The sequence below is a fragment of the Manis javanica genome, chromosome 8 (assembly GCF_040802235.1).
Source record: "Manis javanica isolate MJ-LG chromosome 8, MJ_LKY, whole genome shotgun sequence".
NCBI classification, from domain to species: Eukaryota; Metazoa; Chordata; class Mammalia; order Pholidota; family Manidae; genus Manis; species Manis javanica.
The window spans coordinates 114,316,889-114,332,389 of record NC_133163.1 but is presented as its reverse complement, the minus strand read 5'-3'; the positions used below and the strand labels follow the sequence as shown (position 1 = coordinate 114,332,389).

Sequence of the window (15,501 nt, the reverse complement as noted above, 5' to 3'; positions counted from 1 at the left end):
CAAAGAGCAAGTAGTGAGTTCTCTGGTGACCCGTGGTGGTAACTTCCCTGGGGAAGGGGGATGGGAATCGTCTCTTTCTACCCCAAATATCTGGTCATTCTTCTGATGATCACTCTCATTGGTGGTCACCTTGTCTTTGTGTTCTCTGCCCTGCCCAGGGCAACGGGAGAAAGAAGCCACCCCCGGCCTGCAGGAATCAGGTGGAGGCTGATGTCATTGTCCACTCCGACTTCAGTGCATCTAAAGGGAACCCTAACCTCCACCTCCATGACCTGGAACCTGAGGATCCCCTGCCTCTGGAGGCCCCCGACCTCACTTTGGGTGCTATAGATCTAGGGCAAGGGGAAGGCTGGCTGGACAGGCACCTGGGAGAGTGTGAGCGGGCAACCACTGGGCCAGATAGACTTACCTGCCTGCCAGAGGCAGCCAGTGCTTCTTGCCCTTACCCGGACCTCCAGCCCAGTGAGACTCTGGAAGAGTCTAGGAATAGCTGCCAGCCAACCGCTCCTGCCCTCTAGGAGCCAGCCCAGGCCTGCCCAGAGCCCCAGTGCCCTCCTCTACTTAGCTCCCCTAGAGGGTGCAGTTTGGGACAGGCTGGTATGGATCACGGGACATGGCACGTATGGCCATGCATGTACATGTGTGTGCGTGTGGATACTGAACATCATCAAGCCATGTGGAGCCTCCCAGGGTGCTTTGGCTGGGGGAGAGGGAGAAATGAATCATTCACTCCCTCCGTTCTCTGTGACACATGATATGTGAGAGACACATGAGGCACAGCTCTGCGTGATGTGCACATGTGTGGAGCACGTGAGTTTGCACCTGGACCTCAGTCCAGGCCATGGTCACTACAGCCTCATTGATCCTCCAGGTTAGGATAGTGCCCCAGAGTGGTCAGTCCCCAGCCCCGCGGGCCCCCCATGTCCACCACCCAGCCTTTTATTACACACTCTGAGAGTGTCTCCAGTGTCCTGTCTGACAAAGACAGCCCCAGTCCGTTTTCCTGTCCAGCTGGGCTGAGAGCAAGCAGGCTCTGAATGCCTAACCTTTAGCTGCACCGCCCCCCACCTCCTGTGCCCCCAGTGCCCGAGTTGAGATGGTGACTGGCTCACCTCAGAGCAACGCTGCATTTCATTTTGCGATTTGGGAAGTGCCTGCTTTTGAGAACCTGCCTTCTCTTGCTCTCCCCGCCTTCCTTCCCCTGCACTACTCTGTGGGCCATCCGTCTCTGGGCCTAGTGCCCTGCTCTTCCTCCCTGATGCACTTTCTTTCCCTCTCTGCTCTTCCTCTGTCCCCTCTGTCTGTCCCTGATGCCTCTCACACCTCTCCCAGACTGTGTCATGTGGTCCCCCTCCCTGGATTCAATCTCTGCATCCTTCCCTGACAACATGACTACCTCATGTCTGCTTCAAGGCCAAAGCATGACTCCTGTGTCCACCTGCTCACTTCGCATGTCCTCCCCGTGCCTCCTGGTGCCCCATCCCCGATCAGACTGCCCACCCACAGTGCAAGTCTGGAAAAGACCTTCCAACTTCCCTGGCATCTCTCTCCCTGGGATTGAGATAGGAGGGTTCTCCTCAGAGGTGATGAATCCAAGCCACATGAAGACTCTTTGAGACAGGGAAAGGGGAATGTGACCCCGAGGCTCAGGATAAAATTACTGTCTCCCTTCTATGTAGGGAGACAGTTTTGCTGGATAGAGGGATTGGGACCTTCCCAGCTGAAGCTAAAGGAGGGAAGGGAAGTGGGAATTAGGGGCACTGCAGCAGGCTGCTCCCCACTCTGTGCACCTTGAACATGAGCTGATGGGGTGGGAGTGAGAGGAGCTCACCCTGTGAGGTGCTGGAAGAGAGGTCTTTGCACAGGACAAGGGTAATTGGCTCATTTCATTTTGTTTTTTCTTTACATTTAATCCTAAAGTCATTTTCTGGTGATCCACCTCACAGGGACAGGCTTGACTTTCATTTCCTGTGTAGCAAAAACATCGTCACTTAATTTTGCACCTCACCCTCTCATAGGAGCATAGAATGTGGGGGTCTTTTCTCTCTAAATGACTCTTTTTAACTGATCAGCACATCAAGGGTTAACTCTGGCTTCTGGGCCAAATTAGAAATAACCAGTCTTTCTTTTTTTTTTTTTAAACGGTGAAATGTCTCTCAGTGGAGTTGCAGCTTCCTCAGACCCTTTCAGCATCTGTGTTTATTATACTCGGGTGTCAGTCACGTTTGACATCCGCACCTACATTTCCTCCCCCTCTTCTCCTTCAACCAGCCCATGATAACACTAAAGATTATTAATGTCGGTTTGTATCTTGTTAAGGATGGAATTGTCACTTGTGCTATTTCTGTAGCATTCGGTGTTGCTGTGGCTAACACCATTGTATGTTTCATCATTGCTCTGAAGGTCAAAAGCCTTGTTTTATTTTGCTGGTTTGATTTTTTTTTTTTCCAAAGAAAAAACTGCCTGGATTAAATGGCTGTTTTAACAGTAGGCTCTTAGCATTACACCGCATAGTCATTTTTCATGTTCTTGTTTAACAGGCACTGAGGTTCTGGTTTAAATTAAATAGCTGCAAATGAGACAATTTATAACCCATTAGGTTGGGTGGAAAATTGTTTCTCAAAAGCAAATAAGTAATAAATCTGGTATCTGCCTATAACTCACAGTTGATAAGAAAGTGGCCATTACTCACTAGCATTATATATGATTTGGGCTCTGGGTAATTTAGAAGTGTTAGGTTTGTGTCTTTGTAGGAGTATTTTTATTAGAAAAGAGTCTATTGGCCTTTTACAGGGTATTAATCCCTTTGTCACCTACCATTGATGCCTTATGTTTTTTGAGTCTCATTTTAAAACCTTCCTTTTCTTGATGCATGACAAGTGTAATCGGTACCTGCTCATTTAGTTGTATTTAGTTTATGCTATATTATTTAATTATTTTTCCAGCATTTTTTTTGTTACTTACAAATATGATATTCTTTAGTGTTAAGCCAAGGCATTCATCATGTATCTGTCCCTGTAATGAATCAATAAACTATTTTCCAAAAAGGTGGAATTCTCTTTTGAAACCCATGACTAGAATTTCCTCAGCCTTTCTGCCCTAGAGAATACATTTCATACCAGGATGGGAAATGTTGATTTTTGAGGGTAGAAAGTAGGTGGTTATGGGAAAGACCTAGGTCATAGGAAGGTCATGGGAAAGGAACCATCTTCCTTCCTCTACAGGCACTTAGGAAAAAGACTTAAACTTAGGAAAATGTACACATTTTTTAAACTTTCCAGAAATGCAAGGGAAAAGTGAATGAACAATTCCAGAGATGTGGGTTTAGCAGCTCTTCTTCTCTGGTCTCCAACACTGCCCACAACTGCACACCCGTACACATATGGACACTGTTTTTCCAAGCCAGAGACCCACTCATGCACACTCACTTTCACAAATACCCTGTGTCCATGAACTCATTCATGGGCACACAGTCACACACAAACCCCCCTCACACACACACCCCTCATTCATCTCAGGATCATCGTTGATAGCTGCTCTGCTAAGATCTTTACAGAGCTGGGATCGTGCATGCCTTTCTACTAGAAGGAACCAAGAACCAGAGGCTGCCTTGCCCAGGACCACCCCTAAAGTGACTGATGGGCCAGACCCCAGTTAATTGACAGATCATAGGGAGAGATACAGCACATTTTGCATGCAGCAGAATAGCCATTATTTGCATATCACTCTCAGACCAAGGGTTGTGATAAAGAAGAATTAAACACTTGTCAAAATGAATTTAAAATGACAGTGACTCAGGACACCGATTTGACCTCTGCTGGAGTCTAGGACAAGCCAAGAAGGGATGGTTGAGAATTCAAGACCTGCAGGTGGCAGTGCCAGGACTTTGGGCCCATCCTTCCTGCCCTTCCTGGCAATGAAATTGATTTGGGGCTTTGTTGGTCCCCTGACCCTGGATTTCTCCACTGCCTCCCACTGCTTGCTCATATGTCTCAAATCCCACCTCCCAGGCTCATCTTCCAATTGCTACTATGGCATAAGGACTCTCTGGACTGTATAAACCCCACCATTAGTAAACTTACATTATTTCTGGAGGCCTGCCCTTCCTTATTTGTCTGTACCAAAGTTAGTTTTCTAAGTAGTTAATATTCCTGATTCCAAGATGACAGAGTTGGTATCAGAAGAGAGATTCAGTTACTGCTCTGCCAGCCCCAGTCCAATGCCAGAGGAGTAAACAACTGCGTGAGGCTGAGACTACCCTCTCTTAATCTGCTCCTAGACCTTGGTGGCTACCCAATGATTTTGATGGACTAGCCTGTCATGCTGAACTCAACAGAAGATTATTTAATAGTGAGCAGCCAAGATTCAAGATCTCCTTGGGCTAGCATGGGTATGTAACTCCTAGGAGACATTCCTGTCTTCTGTAACATTCTTACATGGGGCCTGTATTGTCTCCTTGTCTGTCCTCTGACTTGAAACATTGAGTCTTCTTTGTGGCATAGAAATGCTTTTGGGAATTTTAACTTTCAATGTATACTAGGTCATTTGTTAGGACCTGCGTCGTTTAAGTATCCATAGAGGTGAGCAGGAGAGATATGAGTATCTTTCAGAGGAGCTTCCAAAGACTGCCTGAGTTGCCAGGGCTGAACAGCAGGCAGAACTGGGGTTGGAAACCCGGTTCCTTGAGCGTTCTCATTGTTCCGTGGGGTCTGCGCTCCACGGCCCGGTCTCTATAGTCCAGTCTAGTGAAATAACCTAGCCTCTGGGCGGAAGGGTTAGAAACCCATTGAAAACCGAATATTTGACAACTTTGTGCAGCTTTTAGAGAATTATCTCGAAAATACAGAGTTGGACACGGTGGAGAAGGGTGCAGCATTAAGAGTGGGTAAGAGTAAACCCCCAGCTTTGCGTGTTCGTCCGCAATCCGAACCCACCCCACAGCCCGCTGGATCTTCATCCCCTGCCCCCCAAGTGCGGGGCTGACCTGCTGGGAGCGGGTCAGGGCCTCGGCCGCTCCAGCTACAGTTCAAAGCGCAGGGGGCGAGTCCGCCGCGCAGCCGGGAATGTCCGGCCGCTTAAAGCGCTCGCCGGCTCTTTTGTTCCCCAGACCGGGCCTCCGGGGAGAGGGGGCTGGGGGAGGGGACCCGGAGGGGAGCGGCGGGCGGAGGGAGGGGGCGGGGCGGGCGCGGGCGGTGCGAGTGCGGAGCGCGCATCCCGGGCGAGGCTGACAGATCGCCGCGGCGGGTGCAAGATGGCGCAAGCGGCGCTCGCCCTGCGCCACCGGCGCTCCTAGACAGGCATGTGGCACCAGCCCCCCGCCGCCCGGGCTCGGCCCCGGCCGGAGCCCCGGCCCCGGCCCCGGCGCCGGCCCCGCGGGACGCTGTGAGCCGCGAGAGGCCCCGGAGCCGCGCGTCGCCGAGCCCAGCGGACCGAGAGCCCCATGGCTGCTGCGCGCGCCGCGCCCCCGCGCCGGCCCCGGCTCCTGCTGCCGCTGCTGGTGACCCTGCTGCTGCCCGCGCCGAGCGACGGTGAGCGGGGGCGCCCGCGCGCCGGGCGGCTACGGAGCGAGTCCCGGGAAGGGCGAGCAGGGAGTCAGCGGGCGCGAGGGGCGGGCCTGCGGGCGGACCCCGGGCGGGACGGACTGTCCGGAGAAGGGGAGCCGAGCGGCACGGGGAGGCGGCCCCGAGGCCGGGCTGCCGGGGGCGGCCCGGGGACGCTGAGCACCGAGCCGCTCGAAGAGAGACCGCCCTCCGCCCGCCGCGGCTCCAGCACCCAGAGCAGGACCCGAGCCCAGACCGAGGAGCGAGGAGTGGGGCAAAGCAGGAGCTGGGCGGGCGAGCTGGGGTTGGGGAGAGGGTAAGGGAGCCGGGCAGACCTCGGGGCCGAGTCCCGTCCTAGGGGACGAGCTGGGGTGCGCGGAGCCCCGCGGAGGGCAAAGCAGACCGGGGAGCTGAGGCTGGGTCCGAGCGCGCTGCGCTGGGAGAGAGGGCACGCCGCAACTGCAGCTGGAGCTGGACTGGGACCCGGAGGGCGCTGGACAGACAGAGGAAGAGGAGGAGGAAGATACCCGGCGGGCCGTGCGTGGGGAGGGGAGACCCAAGGGGGCCCCGATTGCTGAGGAAGGGAATGGGAAGCCCACCAAGAGCGGGCGAGCGGCGGGGATGCCCACGTGCCCCCCCGCTTCCCCGGAGTGTGCACACGCGAGCGCCCCTGTCCCCAGGCTCAGGGTCTGGAGGCTTTGCTGCCTGGACCTCCGTCACCACCGCCCTGTTCCCTCAGTGGCTGTAAAGGTCCCAGCCCACGGGAGGGAGGTACAGACCTAGTCCCTTCCCTTCCCACCGCAAGTTCTCAGACACTCATCTGGGAGGTATCGGTTCTCCTCTCAGGTCCGGATACGCAGGGTGTCGTGTCCACATCTAGAAGGAACTTTATCCCCCAGTTGCTGTACGGGGGTTGGGCAGGGGACCGAGGCCGCTGAAACACAGGACCCGGGGAGGACGGGCAAGGCTTGAAGGGGTGTGACCCTCAAATGTAAACTATCCCCGAAGGTGGGGGAATCGCCCACTACCCCAGCCCCTCGCCTTCCCCACCCGCTTTCCCATCTCCCCCAGCCAGCGGAGGGGGGGGGAGCTGGTCTCCTGGGGAGGAGCCAGCCCGGACATGTTCCCTGCAAATGTGAGGAGGGGTCTGTGGCTGCCCTCTCAGACCCTGTGGGTTCATTCCTCCTGGAGTGAAGTCATGACTGGTCTGGTAAGTTGCTCGTTGGAGAAGTTGTTCACTTGGCATCATACCTGGGTTTGGGGGGCTTGGCGTCCCTTTCAGGTTTCTCCTGATTCCCTGATCACCCTCTTCCTCTTCTCTCCTTTCCCCCTCCTCTTCCAGCTCATTTCGCTTGTGCAGGAGCAGTGAGTTTGCTGGAAGTAAAGGTTCTAGGAATCTCTCCCTTCCTGACTTTTGGGAAAGTTGATGTTTGGTACCCATCATCTCTCTTTATGACAAAGACAAACAGTCAAAACACCAAAACCTGGAGCGTCCTGGGGAAGGCAATGGATCTTCCCATAGCCTAGCCTGTACCTGGTATTGGGCCCGCATACCCTGCTCTCTGCAGGGTATCAGACCAGGCCTCTGATGGTTTTGCCAGCAAAAAGAAGCAATGATTTATTACTGTCCCACTTTATGTTTGTTTAGAACTTTTAACTTTACATAGTGCCTTTGAGTCTGTTAATCATGTTCAGCAGCCCTATGACATAAGCTGCATTATTGTTCCTCATTTAAACAGATGAGAAATGGGAAAGCCGGGACTGGTAGAATACTTTACCCGAGTTCACACCCTGAAAAGTCTGTGAGGCTGCGGTGCTTAACCAGAGTGACCACAGAAGTGGTAGCAGCTGTGCTGGAACCGCTCTTGTTTTTTGGTCCCAGATTTGCAACTATTAACTGTGAGCGCCTAAGACAAGTCACTTAATACCTCTGGGCTTCCATTTCCTTATCTATATTCAGTTTCCTTGTAATAACTGTCTGAGATGGTCTGCTGATTAAGTAAAACACTGCATGAGACAGCGCTTTGTAATGCATTAAAATTCTATGTATAATAGAGATTCCAATTAGCATTACAGAAGATGGGAATGGGGTGCACAGATCTGGGGAACTTGGAACCCCCCTGTGTTCTTCATGTCTGCTCCTCGCAAACTAACCCCTCCTAATCCTTGCATTTCCCCTGCCCCATGCAGGTTTTGGCCCCTCTGCTGAACTGGCATTTGCTGTGGAGCCAAGCGATGATGTTGCAGTCCCTGGGCAGCCTGTAGTGCTGGGCTGCAGGGTGGAGGGGACCCCTCCAGTGCGAATCACCTGGAGGAAGAATGGGGTGGAGCTGCCAGAGAGCACCCACTCCAGCATGCTGGCCAATGGGTCCTTGCTGATTAGTCGCTTCCAGCTGGATCAGGGAGGCAGCCCTTCAGATGAGGGTGACTATGAGTGTGTGGCTCAGAACCGCTTTGGGCTGGTGGTCAGCCGGAGGGCTCGCATCCAGGCTGCAAGTAAGTGGATGCCGCTTATTTTTTTCCTCTGGGGATCTAGGGTCAGCCTAGAGCATGGGGTGGGGACCAGGGAAAGCAGCCTTCTGGAGGACTAATTTCCAGCATGGGTCAGCCAAGAGGTGCATAAAAGTAATAGGTCGTGGTGAAATTATATCACATACTTGTTTAACCAATTGGAAAGTGATTAGACAAGAACATAGCCAAACACTGATGGGGGAAGAGGGAGAGAGCAAGACAGCTTTCTCCAACTCTTGGGTCACTGTGTCTTAGTTTTCCCATGCCTATATATTGTGAGCATCCCAGTCCATTGAATATGATTCTTGTGTTTAGAGATAAGCAATGATCATATTTCATAGGTTATTTAAGAGAATTTTGATGGGTAATTTGGCTACATGCAGTTTTTCATTACATGCTGACTTTTAAACCTTCTAGCTTAGATAAGATTCACTATACCAGTAATGATATTCTGAGGCTTGGTGGCAATTTGTTTTACAAAAAGTACAGTAGAATAATTTCAGGGTTATCACAATGATGACTCCCACCTTCATGCTGATGTGATTTTTGAATTTCAGTTTTACTGAGGTGTACTTGACAACAAAGTGGTAAGAATTTAAGCTTTGGTAAGTACATTGTGGCGACATACCTGATGTGTTTTTTGAATGGCAGAGAAAAGGCCCGGCAAGGTGTTTCAGCTCCAGAATTGCGCTTTGCTTGTGTTGATGGACCACCCGTTCTGGGGATGAAATGATGGCTGTGTTTTACTGCCCTGTTCTGCAAAAATTCTGTTGTTTTTAATGTGTGCACACTCATGGGTGAGTGGTGCATAAGGCAAAATTATCTGCATATCTTAGAGGTGGCTAGTCAGGGGAGGGGAGTCATGGTTGAGAACCACTGGTCTTGAGAGAGGGCCAAAGCATTAGCAAGTGGAAAATGTTCTCCACCCCATTTCTTTATACTTGGTGGGGGGAGTCCCTTGAAGAGGCTGTTTTAACTTTTGTTGGCAATATTTCTAGCTGACGGTGATTCAGCACTTGCTGCTTGCTGGGCACCCTGCCTAAGTGCTTTACATAAATTATCTCATTTAGGCATCACAATGACCCAGGCAGGCAGTTTTTGCCCCCCTTTTACAGATGAGAAAACTGAAACTTAGAGGAATTCACTGTCATTGTGGTAAGCAGAGGAGCCAGGACTGAAGTCCAGGCAGCCTGAATCCTGCACCTCCCGCTTACCACCTATGGCATATGCTGCCTCTTCCCTGTCTGACGGCTGACAAGTTTCTTCCTGGCTCTGAGGGCATTTGCACAGTTGCTCTGAATGGCTGGTGAGTGATTAATCGTACTGAGGTAGGAGCCCTGTCATTGAGTTTAAGATGCCCCTTTGTTCTAAGGAAGGCTGATCCAGGCCCCCATATGGAGCTCACTGGGAGGCAGCCCTGGACCTTGAGACCAAATCACTTCTGGCTCAGCAGCCCCTCATCCCCAGCCCTCCTGGCAGTGTAGGGGAAGGCTGGGCATTCCCTGAGCAGATGGCTGGGTGTGAGGAAGAGAAACATGGATAGAGGTGGGGACCAGAGAAATGAGACTTCTCAGGGAGATGGGTTCCACACCTTCCCTGGCCTGCAGTCTGCCTTGAGGGATAGATGGACCCTGTGTTGCCAGCCTAGAATTCTGGGAGATAAATCTCCCAGTGTTTATATATAGCTAATTGTAAATGTGCTTTTTTATACATGGTAATACCTTCGAGATGTTTGGTTCCCTTCAACTCACAGTGTAAGAAATTGACCTGTGGGCCCTGGCTGGGGGAAGGGCCTGCAGGTGAGGCCACCCTGGTTAATCCTTTGGGGGCAGCTGGGGGTTTGCCTCCAAGCACTGGCAGTCTGATATGGCCTCTCTTTCCCCCTCAAGGCCTGTGGCCCCATGGGGGAATGCTTGCATGCCAAGCAACCAAGTGGCTGGATCCTCTTTCCTGACTTCACAGGCTGATGTCCCTAGAAACCTCCAGAGCTGATTAGCTGCTGGGTTTCCTCCTTTGGTAGGAACTCCTTGCCTGTGTGCCTGCAGGTACTGCCGGTGTTGTGTGACATGGGAGGGTGCCTGGCCGTGAAGGCACGAGGGGCCCTCGAGAGTCCCCTGCTTCTCCTGCCTGCCTCACAGTTGTTGATGGGGAGGGGGCATAGCTAACCAGCCCTCACAGACACACAATCCACCCAGTGTACTAACCCCGTGAGGCAGAAAGGGGTCCAGGTCTGGGTGGGTCTGCTGAGGTATCTCAGCTCTGGGCTGGCAGTGCCCCCTCTTCCATCCCAGTGGTCTCAGGTGCTATCATTGAAGATGGCCTGACCAGTGTGGGCTAAACTGCAGGCTACTTCCTTGGGGGTCTTCCGTTCCAGTATCTCCTTTTTAGGATGAAGTGGCTCAGGGCCCTAAGAGTACAAATGCTTCCTGCATGTTGGGTTTCTCTGCCTTGCAGTTCCATGTGCTTATCATTTGGGGGCTGAAAATTGAGACCCTTGTTAATGATAAGACCCTAGACAAGTTAAGCTCTCAGTGGCCTGGTTTCCTCACCTGTGAAATGTGCATGTAATCCTACCTTACGAGATGGTATAAAGACTAACCCCACACTTTGCCTGACACATAGGATAATGGGAAGCACTTTCAGTGACATCGCCAGCAAAAGCAGACTCCTGAATCAGCTGTCAGCCCCCAGCTTTCTCCCTCACTGGGATTCAGTTAGGGAGAACCCCAGGGAAATCTACCAGGGAGTGAAATTATTAGAGCCAGAGTACAACTTGTTCTGTTTTAACCCTTTCCTGGGAGGGCCTGGGGACCCTCCCAAGCCTCAGAGTGTGAGCTGAAGCTGGGCTGGCCTGTGAGATCTTCTGCCATCCCTCTGGAGGGGGTCCAGAGAGGACACATGGGTCACCTGACCCATGGGCACATGTGCATTGACTCACACCTGTTGAGGTCTGTGCCCCTGGATGATTCCAAAGAGGGATGGGCTGACCACTGGGGAACCCATCCCCAGCTCCATGCAGGCAGAAGCCCTCAGCCCCTGCCCCTCACTTCCTGGCCTCAGCTCAGGACCCCTGGAGAACTGGGGTGAAGATCTATATGATCTAGAGCAGGACTTCTCAGACTTGACAGTGCCCGCAAATTACCTGTGAATATTGATAAACTTCAGATTTGAATCAGTATGTCTAGGCCAAGGCCTGGAATGCTGCGTGTCTAACAGGAGCCCAGGTGCTGCTGGCGCTCTGGTCCGCAGATGCCGGAAGAGAGCCCACGCTCATGTTTTCATCACTGATGGGGAGCCTGTAGGCAGCAGAGTGAAGTCCATAGAACATGGGCTTCAGGGCCAGACCTGGGTGGGCTTGAACCCCAGCTATGCTCCTCATTGATAAGTCCTCCACATGAGTTACTAACCCTCTTGAGCCTTTGTGCCCTTATCTGAAAAAAACCAGGCCTAATTCCATCAGCCTTTAAAGGTGTTAGAAGATTAAATGTGGTGATGCTCATTAAGTATTATTGTTAGTGCCAGGTTTTGACCACAAATTCAGGATGAGGTCCAGCCCGTCTCAATGCTGGCTGGGTTCTCACAGAGCCAGGATTGCCTCTGGCCCAGCCTCGGCCCATCCTGTGTGTGTGGGCCCCACCCTGGTTAGGTGGGCTGTAGAGGCAAACCCCAGCTTGATGGGCTTAGGCAAGGCACCTGACTTCTCTCTGTCTCTTTCCTCATCTTTAAAAGTGAGGGAAATAATACAAAAAGGAATGTTGTGAGGATTACCTATGATAACGTGAGTAAAGAACTTAGCACAGTGCAGGGCACGTAGAAAGTGTCCCTTAAATATTAACATTATTATTTTGGTGAGGTGAGTAGAGGAGAGAAATGTGAAGTTCTAGACTATTCCTGGAAGGCCCCTGGTGAGCCCAGATTCCTAGAAAGAGGCAATGGGGTGTGGTGAGAGGGGAGAAAGTCCAGTTCTAGTCCCCTGCTGTCTCCACCTCAGTAGGTTCATGTGCTTCTCTGGTCCTCACTCATTTCTGAAATCTGAAGCAAGATCCGTGGTGTTGCAGATGTATGGACAGGCAGGGCATAGGCCTGTAGAACCAGGTCTGGGTAGGGGTCAAAACTATGGGCTGGGGCTGCTTGGAAGTACACCTTGCAGAGGGCTCCGTGTGTTTAGGGGGCCCTGGAGTGTTTTGCAGTAGGGCAGTGGGTTGTGGAGGAAAATGGTTTCTGGCCTGATGACTGGTCACCCCAGAGGCATTGGTCACATGGAAGTTGCATGTTCAGGTCTGATGTGTGGAACTCAAACTTTTCTTTCCTTCTTGAAGGGCAGCTCAGCTCGGGGAGCCCCGAGGGAGTCTCCCCCACTGTCTCCCAAACACGCACACGTCTGGCTGCCCCGTAGAGCAAGAAGCAGGTGCTACAGCTGAAATGTCACTGGTGCAGTGAGTTAGTGGCCATGCCTAGGCCTGTTCTCATGCTCGGCAGCTCACCTGTACACATGCCATTGCACAGAGGTTGCTGCAAATCGGTGAGGGTCAGGTACTCTTACCTGCCAGTCAGTACTCCACAGACCAGCTCCTTCTGGTACTCCTGAGAAGTCTGAGGTGGGATGGAAAGGCCCTTCCTGAACACCAGGAGTCCTGTGGGACTCTGGGAAAGTTACCTACCCCCTCTGGGATTTGCTTTTCTTACTGTAAAATCGGGTGGTTGGACTGAGGTTCATCTCTGCTGTAAGTTATTAAGCCTTCCTTGCCCCCCAGCCAGTCCTCGGGACATGCTCATCTTTGCTGGGCCTTCTCCCAGTTGCTTCTTGTCCCTGTTCGCCCCTTACCCGATCCCTCCCCAAAGACCACTTAGCTTACAGTAATTTCTTTTTCCCCCTCCTAAGGTGGGGAGTGTTTGTGGTCTGTGGCATTCAGGCCCAACCTTCCTCCCAGTGATGGCTGCTTGCATTGTTAAATGACTGTTTTGTGACTGGATATTCCATCTGTCCCCTCGAGTATATTTTAAGCTCCTAAAGGGCTTCTCTTTTGTATTTCTCATGTTCCCTGCCTGTGGGGCTTGGTAAAAACTAAATGAACATGTGGCCTTCCGGGTGCAAAGCCCTGTCTCTCTTGTTTTTCTCTCTGCTTCTCTTTTGCTTTCTCTCTCTCTGTCTCTCCCTGCCTGGTAATTGATAGCATAGTTCAAAGGAACAGAAGCTTGCTAACAGGGCAGAGCGGCAGGGGAATACAACACGCTCAGGGCAGGCTCGCTGCGTGGCTGCTGCTGCCTGGTGTCTCCGGAGGAGCTGAGACTCTCGCTTCCTTGCCAGATGGGGTGCGAATCAGACACCAAATCTCTTGGCACCCCCTCATGCTTGGGTCCTGGGGTCTTCTGCCTTGGACTTTATTCCCTGGCTGGGTGAGGCCTGGATCCCTAGCCGAGCTGGCCCCCACTGTGGGGGGAGGGCCCCCTCACCCACCCACAGGACTCGAGTGTGGAAGTCGAACGCTTCTGGTTCCCACACCTTGGCTCTACTGTCGCAGGCAGCCAGCTGGCCCCTTGAACACAATGTGCAAATCTCCTCTGTTCCTGTTCCCAGCATTGTCCGTGGCCGGGCGCCTTGGCTGGGAATGTGGGCCCGTGAATAGGAGAGGCATTTGCAGCCTGCAAATGAAACAGGCCCCCAGCCCCCCTTAACCCCCTGTCCCCTCCCCACCCCCAGGGAGAAAGGACTTTTTCACTCCTGGCTTCTTTCTTGTATTGCCTTCCCCTCTCCTCTCTGGAGTCCCTGCAGATGTGTCCATGCGTGTGTGTGTGTGTGTGTGTGTGTGTGTGTGTGTAAGAGAGAGAGACTTTTCACAGCAGCTTGAAGGCTGTTCTACACAGCCCTCAATAAAAGTAGAATGGAACAGAGGGCACCCAGGATGGAAAACCAAACAGCTCACTGCTGTCTTTGTTGAAACTGGACCAAGTGATTCCAAAAATGTCTGCCTTGTGTAAATAACCTATGGCGCCCTAAGAGTCTCTGGCCATAGCCTTATTGCAACAAGGAATGTAATGACTGGTGGGGGGGGTGGAGGTGGGCGTGGGGGGTACCTGAGCATTGGGTGTGTGTGTGAGGATGTGTGTGGGGCCTAGGACTGGAATCCATCTCTCCTAGGACGGGTTTCCTGTGGGAATCCCTCTTTCCTTGAGCAGTGCGCCCAGACTGCAAAGCTAGAGTGGTTCAGGGCAAGAGGCAGTGGTAGACAATTTTTAGGTCCTGCAAGGGGTTGATTCTTGCCAAATCACCTGGTGTGAGAGAGGAGGGGGGCAAGTCCTGGGTCATTGCTAGAGGGTGGGGTTTACAGTGTGGGCACATGGGCATGGCCTAGTGCCTCGGGTGTCTAGGCCATAGTTGCTTTATTCGTAAGGCAGGTGCCAAAAATCTGGCTGCAACCCGAGCTCGCTGGCCTGTGCTGCTCCATCCTCCCCCTCAAAAGACTGTTCTTTGATTTCTGAGCTTGCTCCCTGTGCCCCCAAGTTTGTTCACCCTGTTCCAAGAAATGCTAACCCTGTGTGACTGCCCTTAAGTGTAAGGGAAGGGGAGAAAGAGTGATCTCTACAGCCTGGAGCAGGCCCAGTAGCTTCCTGAGGAGGGGTGTCTAGGCAGGTGACATCAGGACTCAGTGAAGGTGGAAAGGCAGGGGTCAAGCAAAGGCCTAAGGAGAGGCAAGCGGTGGGAGCCCCTGGCCAGACCCCAGACCACAGGGAGATGGAGGGAGTGGGAAGTGTTAGCTTAATACCTGCCAGCAGGCCACCTGATTTGGGCAAGGGAGGAAGATTTGGTATAGAGGGCTGCATCCCCGCTTCTCCTACCCACCCTTCTCTGGATCTTGGTCTGATGCTCTCTGACATACTCCCCACCCCGCACACTCGCATGCACGCACTGCCCCACCTCTGCCTTCCTGAGGCCAGGGTTAGGGTCTTTATCTTCCTTCAGCCCTTGTTTCTCCTGCCCTGTCCTACCCGCTGCCTTCCCTCCTCCAGCCTTTATCTCCTCTATTGTTCCTTCATCCTACCTCTTTTCCCCAATTGCGGCAATGCCTGTGTCCACCAGCCTCTGTGTGCTGATAGGGAGATCCCTCTGCTTCAGGAACAAAAGTAGGGGAGCTCAAGTCTTGGCACAGAGCAAAAAGAGATAGGAAGAGGAGAGACTGAGAGGATGAGGTTCAAAGAGGGCCCCAAGTGAGAGGGTCCAGAGCCTCCCCAGCAAGTCAGAGCCTCCTTGGGGGCAGACGTTTACTGGAAAGAATCTGACACCAGCCCCTGCTTGGGGTCTGTCATTGAGCTGGACACTGACCACGGTGGGTGGTGGGGCAGCCCCGGCTACTCTCTGGAATGCTGGTGTTGGGTTGCAGTGCAGATGCGAGCAGTGATAATGGGCAGGAACTGGACTTTCTGGTCTGGCTGCTGCCCCCAAGGCTATTGG

The 15,501-nt window shown here is 52.7% G+C and overlaps 2 protein-coding genes across 14 annotated transcripts in view; both read left to right on the top strand.

Annotated features, from left to right (window-relative positions):
* IGDCC4 (immunoglobulin superfamily DCC subclass member 4) overlaps positions 1-3,045 on the top strand; it is a 36,255-nt gene extending 33,210 nt beyond the window's left edge. For all 10 annotated transcript variants that reach the window (XM_037010000.2, XM_037009998.2, XM_037009999.2 and 7 more), the window contains one exon: positions 159-3,045. In XM_037010000.2, coding sequence (XP_036865895.2) covers positions 159-518 — 360 coding nt within the window. In that variant the 3' untranslated portion in view covers positions 519-3,045. The remainder of the gene's footprint in view (positions 1-158) is intronic.
* A 2,198-nt stretch (positions 3,046-5,243) lies between these two features.
* IGDCC3 (immunoglobulin superfamily DCC subclass member 3) overlaps positions 5,244-15,501 on the top strand; it is a 38,456-nt gene continuing 28,198 nt past the window's right edge. For 3 of the 4 annotated variants that reach the window (XM_037010004.2, XM_037010003.2, XM_037010008.2), the window contains exons 1-2: positions 5,244-5,528; positions 7,731-8,036. In XM_037010004.2, coding sequence (XP_036865899.1) covers positions 5,441-5,528; positions 7,731-8,036 — 394 coding nt within the window. In that variant the 5' untranslated portion in view covers positions 5,244-5,440. Of the gene's footprint in view, positions 5,529-7,730; positions 8,037-8,608; positions 8,657-15,501 lie in introns of those variants that run through there. The other variant, XM_037010007.2, reaches the window with a different exon arrangement.